At 52.8% G+C, this 8,598-nt stretch overlaps 1 protein-coding gene across 1 annotated transcript in view; it reads left to right on the forward strand.

Moving 5' to 3' along the window:
• The window catches only part of ATL1 (atlastin GTPase 1), a 49,453-nt gene that overhangs the window by 24,066 nt on the left and 16,789 nt on the right, over positions 1 to 8,598 (forward strand). Inside the window, 3 exon segments of the mRNA XM_025203506.1 lie at positions 782 to 832; positions 3,824 to 3,880; positions 7,300 to 7,392. Coding sequence (XP_025059291.1) covers positions 782 to 832; positions 3,824 to 3,880; positions 7,300 to 7,392 — 201 coding nt within the window.

The raw sequence follows: 8,598 nt of genomic DNA on the forward strand, positions 1-8,598 counted from the left end.
TCCGGCTCGGCATTGAGAGGACAGATGAAGGAAAGGGAAGCAGAGGGAGGGAGGCTGAGATGTGCCCCAGGACCCGCTGGACTTGACAAGTCTGCCAAGCATTTGGTGCCCTCGTCTCCCAGCAGGGGTTGGAGACGCTTTGCCTTGCACAGGATTGGCAGCAGAGGGATGCATTCATCCCTGGCGTTCAAGAGGAGAGCTGGGGGAAGGTGGCCTGGAGGAAGTAGCTGTATGCCAGCTCTGCTGACTTCGGGCTCCTCTGACAAGAGAAACCCTCCAACGGGATATCTATATCACGGCCCGGGTGGCCTGCTGGCCTGTAGAGAAAACAGCACTATCCCTGGAGACCCGTGGGAGATGAGAGGGGGTGAGGGAGCCAGGCTAAGTGGGTGTGCTCTGGTACCAAGGTCAGGACACCGCTTGAACAGGAGAAAGGACCTGCCACCTCCCTCTAAGGACCTCAGACCATGGCTCCCCGCCGTCCCCAGGAGACCTGGCCCTGTGCATGGGGGTGGGATGCGGAGGGGTCCTCACATCGCTCTGTCACATCGTGGGACAGCAGCTGCTCTCCCGCGGCACTGGCTCCATGGCTGTGGGAGGTTGTAAGGCAATCTTGTACAGTGCCACGCGCCATGGCTCCCCAGCCTGGCGTGGCAGACACCGTGGCAATGCCAGTCATTTAATCATCATTACAAAGCAGCCTATAGCCAGGCCGCCGGACCTGCTGCCTGAGGGGAACGGGCCGCTTTCATTCAGCTGATGCCTCTGTTTTAAAACCCAGGTCTACAACCTATCGCAGAACGTCCAAGAAGACGACCTTCAGCACCTGCAGGTAACCCCCTGCCACCGCCCCGCGGCCGCATCTGCTGGGGAGGGAGAGGTGTTTAGTGCTTCTCGCCGCTGCTCCTGGAAGGGGGGTCAGCTGTAGAGCAGCAAAAGGAGCTCATGGAGGCCCTTGTGCCAGTCTCAGGGCGATTGGTCTTGAATTCATGGATGCAGGGGAGCAGTCTCCCAGGAGCAGGCCCCGCTTTCTGTAAGCACGGCTGCTTGGCACCCGATTCACCCGGCCGAGGCGTCAGCGGCAGGGCTTCCTAGCCCGGGAGCAGGATCGGGTCTCCGTTGTCCTGGAGGATGGCAGGGCCAGCAGGGAGGTTGAGATTTATGGCCGTCTTGTTTGAGGATGTGTGTGGAGAGCAAGGCTGGCTCGGAGTGAAAAGCCTCGGCGTGGGAGGTGGGGGAGTACGTGCTGTGCATCTGCCTTGGCAAGCTGGGTGGCTTTCTGCACCCTTGATGCCCGGGTGCCAGTCTCTCGCTGGGTGTCCTGTTGCTGATCTGGGAAGGGGCCTGGCGTGCTGGGGTTTTGTGGCTGGAATCCATATTCGGGGAGGCAGAGGCCTGCGGGATTGTCCTTGAGATGTTTGCAGCTCCCTCTCAGCCAACTGGACACAAAGCCGCGCGGGGATTTGCACTTGTAGACTAACTAAATCAGAGATGCAGCAGCAGCTTTCATAAGCAGTAGCTTACGCTATAAGGCAGCGGTTCTTGAATTTTTTTGTGCCAGGACCCATTTGTAAACACCAATGGCCAGCCCCGACCCAGTGGCCCCCGCCCCCAGGCCCCAATCCCCCAAACAGCGCCTCGCAGGCTGGAGCTCTGCCAGCCTGCAAGGGAAAAGCCGTGCTTTCCCCCATTTTTCTCCTTTAAAGGAGAATCCATTTTTAAGGCTTGTTGATCCATTTTTAAAGTTTGTCCTTAATCCTTCCGTATATTCTTGCAACCCACTTTTGGTTGAGAAGCACTGCTATAAGGGATGGCAGGAGGCAGAGCTGGTAAGTAGACAGCAATGATTAAAGTACTAGGGGGAGGAAGTAGGAGGAGGCAGTGCTGGGAGAGGCAAGGTGGGTAGGAGAGTAAAACAAAGCAGTTAACCCAGTGAGGGACTGGAGGGTTATAACAGCTTAGTTCAGGGAACGGGATAAGAATCGATAGTCCCTGTTCAGACCACACACAACACAATCCAGACTGGGGATGATTTCTTGTTCTGCACTTTCCCACTGAAGTTGGTTTTTAAAGTTTGGTGCCTGGAGGTCATCAATGGGGTGTCCAGGGAGGTTATAAAATGTTCGGCTTGTGTGTCTTCCTGGAATCGACCTCAGATCGGGATTTATTCCCTCTTTCCCATAGGGATCGCCCTGCGTGTCCACTGCAGACAGCAGAGGGGCACAAGCAGGTGCTGGTAGAGGAGCAGGTGAATGAACCTGAGATGTTATAATCCGTGTGGTTTAGGTCAGCGAGGATGTGGTCCGTGTAGATGAGAGGGCACGGCTGGCATCTGGATCTGGAGTGAGAACCGGAGTTAGGTAGCCTTTTGCTTGAGAGAGGCCATTTGAGGTTGAGGGGGCTGCCTGTCGGCCAGGGTAGGTCCCCTGTGGCTACCTTGAGATGACTGCCATTTTCCAGGAGGAGTTGGAAGTCATTAATGATGCACCAGAGGAGGTCAAGGTGGAGGCTGTAGCTTGCAAGCAGAGGTCTCCTCCTGTCCTTGTCTTGGGGTTGGTATCGGAGCTGGTGGGAGCGGGGGCCGAGTCTGGCTCTGCTGATCCGAGTGGTCAGATTGTAGAAACTGCGAGTGACCCTAACACAGACGCAGGAGCTGTTTCCACGAGTGGTTGCTCACCTGTCTGAGCATCAGCTCCCCAGCCTTGCCAACAATCACTGGGAAGCTGAAGATTAAAATTGCACAGCACATTTACACAGCAAATTTTGTACAGCAAATTCTCCTCCCAGTGTTCGAAAGAGCCCCAAAGAATGGGACAGATGCTGTTGGTTTCTGACTGCAGACACTGGGACTCTCATATATGCTGTATCGCAGGTGAGCCTGGCTTGGCTAAATCCTGGAATCGTGGCCCTGCTTATGTACTAATTATGGGAATATTTTGCTAACGATGCCCCGTCCATCCTCAGAGGATTCCTTTGCCTATGTTTGTGCATTTGAAATGTCTTAGTTGTTTTTAAATAAGTTAAAAAAATAAGGAGACAGGAAAGCAAGAATTTTTCTGAGAAAAAAAAATCCGAAGAGCATTTGGATGATTTCTGCCTTGTCGCAGCCGGTCCCCGTTGCAAGGCAAATGCCTGCGAAGGGGGTTTTAAAACAGTGCAGTTTATCATATGTGGCACGGCTGCGGGGGTGGGGTGGTTTTAGCCACGACAGTCTACCATGTCGATCCATTTTTAGGAACCTGCAAAATAGCAGATTGTCCTCTGATCAGAAATAACAGCCCTGTGAGGCTGGAGAACTTCCAAATCTGGCTGCTCCGCTAAAAAACCCCCCAACAACCCCCCCCAACCCTTTCTCTCACTGCGTGTTAGCTCTCCTCCTACCATCTGTTCAGGGGAAGCGTGCAAGACGCAGCTCTCGAGGGGTCAGCGCCCCGTGCTGAATCCCAGTCCCATCTGTGCTTGAAGCACTCCAGGGCGCCCCGCCTGCTGCTCTCCGCCGGCGCCCGTGAAGCTCTGGGCAGTGCAGCGCAATCAAGCAGCTGCCTTCATCCCTTTATATATACTCTTTTTAACACCGGTTTGGCAACAAAAAATTCCAGGCCGAGACCGTGCACGTCAGGTTGTATTTATGGCTGCTTTATAGGCCTCTAAAATGCAAGCATAAAACGCGCGCTTCAGCAGACCTTAATTACAGCGGTGCCCATGACACCGGTAGCCCCAGAAGCGGAACCACGCGGGATCGGCCGCACTGCCAGGGACCACGTGTGTCGCGTTGTAGGTTTAGAAACTGAACGGCTGATTGATGTTTTGCTTCTTGCTCCAGCTCTTTACAGAATACGGCAGGCTGGCCATGGAGGAGACGTTCCTGAAACCCTTCCAGGTGAGTAGCACGAAGCTTGCGATGATGGGCTGTCCTCCCCACCCTCAGCTCTGCTGGGAGCCTCTTGGCATCACCACCAGGTGTCACTGCCGTTTGCATTATGGGAAGAAAAGCAGCCAGAGAAAATCAAACCAGGGGAGAATTTGCTGAGCTGTGGCATAAAAGAAAGGCTTCTTGTTCCCTCACCCGCCGGGGGACTGCTGCAATCCATTACAGCATCTGAGATCTCTCTTCCTTCCCTCATTTAAATTTGCCTGACAACCCCTAAGGGCTGTACCATCTTTCTGGATAAGATGGGACTTGACTGAAAAGCCCATGGCCCATGCGAGGCGCTGCTCTGAATGACAAAAGGCAGGTGAAAGCTAGTGCGGGGCCCTGCTTGAGCCCCTCCAGGCCCTGTTTTAAAGATGCAAGTGTTGTACAGACCTTGGGGTATATTTCTGCAGCGGCTGGGCTGTATTTCTGGCAGCCCTGCCAGGCCGGGGAAGAAGGCAAGGACAGAATCACAGCCAGAGGTTTCCAGGGTGCAGGGCAGGCAGGGTGATGCAAGGTGCTGGGGAGGTTAGACTGCTTGATGGACAGCCAGGTGGGATGGAGTGGACATCCCCACACCGTCCCTGGGTAGGACTGACCAGCTATGGACCACCGCTGATGTCCCCACAGTCACTGACTGCCCGGGGAGGTTTGGCTGCTCTGCAGGGCCGAGTTCCCGGCCTGGGAAACCTTCTCCCAAGGGATGCTGGCTGGGGGCACAACTAGATGGGAAAGACCCTGGGAAGGGAGGCTGCCATTACAGAGCAGGGGCAGTTCCCTTCTCCCTGCCGTTTCCCACTGCCCTGCTCAGATGGAGACCATTGGCTGCCCCATCTCTCCGCATGAGCCGGCAGGTGATGCTGGAGGAGCAAGGGGTCCACGGGAGCGGTACAAGCCAGGAAGCAAAGAGGAACGAACACACAGAGCAGATGAGGCTGCAATAAGAAAGAGCCGTCAGGCACCTCCGGCAGATGCTAATAATGACGGGGGCTGCATAGCAGCTCGTTAGCTCTTCTGAATACAGGCCCCAGCGCGAGAGCCTGTACAAGCACAGCTGATTTAAACTGATCAGCAAGAAGGTGAAGGGGTGGCCTGCACCATCTCCCAGGACAGCCATGGGGAAGAGCTTGTGAGGGCAGGCTGCTTTTTTAACCTCGCAGAGGAAGGTGCAAGGAAAACCCGTGGCTGGAAGCTGTAGCTAGGCAAAGGTAGACCGCAAAGAAGCTGCAAATGGGAACTAACCATTGGAACAGCTTGTTCGGGGCACGGGAGCCTGGGCATCGGGACCCCAGTGCCGAATAAGCACTAGGCGGCACCTCCGCCAGAGGCAATGGGCTGGAGAGGACTGTGATGTAGATTAAGCAGGAAGCCAAGTGAGATGATCTGAACAGTCACTTCTGGCCTTAACATTCAGGAATCTGTGAATGAATCAGCTGCTGTAGGAAAGTATGCCAAGCGATGAGTGGTAGTGAGTTGCCTACACTGGATCACTGCTTTTGGGGAGGGCGTGATCCTTGGCAGTGGAAAGGTTAAGCCCCCTCTATCCCTCGATCACACCGGTGCCAAACCATAGTCACCCGCCCTCGCTGTGTGAAAGCCTCTGGGAGATGCCTTAGCAAAGGCTGCTCAAGCTGAAAGACCGACGGGTGCGTGGTGGGGTGTGGGGGGAAGGAGCAATAGGGCTGATCAGGGCTACAACGAGGCAGGGCCACTTGGCTGCAAGCACAAGGAACTGGAAAGCACAGGGAGGGGAAGGGAGCAGCGAGCAAGGCTCTGACTGGACAGGCATGCGCATGAACGCCTGGACACGTCTCTCTAAAACAGTGTATTATGGAGAGAGAAAGAGGGAGCGCTCTCTCCTCCCATTAAAACCGTAAGTTAGGCAACAGCCATGTCCCCCCTGCAGAATGCCAGGTTGGCACCCGCTCCTTCAGCCGTAAGAGCAAACCTGGCATTTCTGCATAGACAAAGACGTGCCTGCCCGAGTCCTGGTCACAGCCCCGCTGGCAAAGGTACATGTGGGGTGAAGTAGACTGGGAGGACACGACTGGCACTGAAAAATCTCTCTGAGCAAGCAGGATCCCTTGACCGTGCCGGTACGTGTTTCTTTGCTGAGCAGAAAACGTGGGCACCCCAAGAAATGAAAAAAACCCCAGCGCTTTCGTCTTTGTCCGCTCGTTGTGCATGTGTTTCCCATTAGAAGTCAGCTTGGCCAGGTGCCTAGGCTGAAGAAAAGTGAGGCTGTCGATTTTCCCATAGGACAAAACTAAATGTGGCTGCAGCGAGGGCTCTCATTGCCTTTGTCCTGGTTAGCAGACCTCCTTTTCAGCTTGCAAGCTGGGCTCCTAGCTATTGTTCTTTCCCAGTTACGGATTTCAAACAGGAAGAGTTTGAATGATTGCCCCTGTTCTTCTAGCCAAAGAATCCAACTTCCAGCCAAGTCTGTATGTGGCATTGTATGCAAATGGGGTTATTTTTTTTCAACCTTCTGGAACAAGTCACGGGGAACAAATCTCCTCCTGGGTAGAAGACTGCACCGTGGTCTGGATGACACTTTTGTAGAAAGCAGGGTAGATTTGCATCTTATAGAATAACCAGAGTAGATATATATGTATATACTATGTTGGTATATATAGTTCATATATAAGAGATATATATATATATATATATATAGCACAAGCTTTCATGAGTGGAAGGGCACATTAAGCTTTCATGAGTGGAAGCTCACTTCATCAGCAACTGTAAAAGCTGCTCCTGAAGATGCACGAAGCATTGAAAACAAATATTTGTAATCCAAATACAGCTGCTTTTAAATTCACTGCATAGCAGCAAATCTGTGTCCCAAAGTCTGTCTATTCAGAGGTGATCAGCCAGTATCTTTAAGAATTGTGTGTGCCTGCATCGTATATATTGCTTTTGCTAAATCTGTGGCTTGATAAACTTCAGGCAGGGATGTTCAACTGCGATTGGTTGGCCATCACATGCTTTTTTTTTCCCCCCTCCTCTGTCTTTTGATTGGATGAACATGCAAACGCTTCAGCCAGGAATATTTCCGCATAGTTTGGAAATGGATTTTTCCCAATTTTTTTTTTGCAGCAAGGCAAGAATACCCAAATACTCATGGCAAGTGAATACGAAGTGGCTGTGAACATGGCTGAAATGCATTAACAAAATAGTTGAACAGATATTAGTAAAACACCTTTATCATTATTAGCAACAACCACAATAATAATCACCCAGCTCCAAAAGCTTTTTTCGCGGGGAGGACTGTGCAATCCAGGCCTGATCCAAAGTCTGGCAGAGTCAGCGGATGTCCATGGCCTTTGGATCAAGCCCGTTCTGCACGGCACTGATGCGCCCTCTGATTTCTGCTCTCTGCTTTTTAGTCCCTCATATTCCTGGTCCGTGACTGGAGTTTCCCTTACGAGTTTTCCTACGGATCTGATGGCGGTGCAGAATTTTTGGAGAAACGTCTTAAGGTTGGTTCAGCATTTCCCTGTGGTTCTTGACATGAACTTGCCCAAATTGTATAATGGTATAGCTGGCCCCGGCCAGTGCTGCAAAGCCAGGGCACTGGGCTGGTCGCGGAGATGGGCTCAAGAACGAGTGCGAAGATCCTGCTCCCTCTCCATGCAGGGGCTGCTGCTGCTTTCCAAACACCACCGTAGGCACCATCTCCAGACTGTAGTCTTAGCTCTTGGTACTGCAATGGGTGGGCGAGAGAGGCATAAGGTCCCATGGAGGAATGGAGAAGTGAGTGCAGAGCACTTGGCTGAGTGATGCCCCGGTCTCTCTCACTGAGAGGTGCTGACTAGAGACAGTGCACATGCTCAGGATGCCACTCTATGTCACTGCAAATGCATCTGATCCCCACCCAGTCCTGTTATCCAGTGCTGCCGTGAGCAAGGGGCTTGCATCTTCCTCTGACATCTCCAGGAGCATCAAGAATAGCCTACCCTGTCCTCAGCCTTGGCACGCATCTGCCTTGAAATGTAACCACCCGCACTCCCTAACACACCCACCGAGGGATGAACGCCTTGGTGGAGACAGAATCAAAGAAAAACATAAAATCGTAGAAAACGAGGGCTGAAGGGACCTCAGGAGGTCACATCTAGTCCTGCTCCAAGCAGGACCAGCCCCAATTAGATCATCCCAGCCAGGGCTTTGTCGAGCCAGGTCTTAAAGACCTCCAAAGATGGAGACTGCACCACCTCTCTGGGTAACCTGTTCCAGGGCTTCACCACCCTCCTAGTGAGAAAGTTTTTCCTAATGCCCAACATTAAACCTCCCTTGCTGCAACTCAAGGTGCCTTGGTAGAGGCTGGATCTTGTAGAGCTGAAGCTGAAAGGCAAGTGGTGCGACAGCAGAGCCTGGCAGGGAGCAGAGAGGGGCATCCTGAAAATAACTGCCTGGCCTACTTAGATCCTCCAGCGCGGGGATGTCCCAGCTGGTACAGAGCACCAACGAGATTCCTCTATAGTCTGAGAAGCATTGATTAAAACCCACGTGAAACCACTCAGAGCTATCCTCTTCCTGCATCGAGATTGCTGCATACTTCTGGGCGGGGAGGTACAGATGATCTCATGACCAGAATCATTTTTCATGAATAGCTGCTTGCATGATGAAAATGATAGTTTCATAGTTGGTAGGGTCGGAAGGGACCTGAGCAGGTCATCAAGTCCGAC

The sequence above is a fragment of the Alligator sinensis genome, unplaced genomic scaffold (genome assembly GCF_000455745.1).
Source record: "Alligator sinensis unplaced genomic scaffold, ASM45574v1 scaffold50_1, whole genome shotgun sequence".
In the NCBI taxonomy this organism is placed as follows: domain Eukaryota; kingdom Metazoa; phylum Chordata; order Crocodylia; family Alligatoridae; genus Alligator; species Alligator sinensis.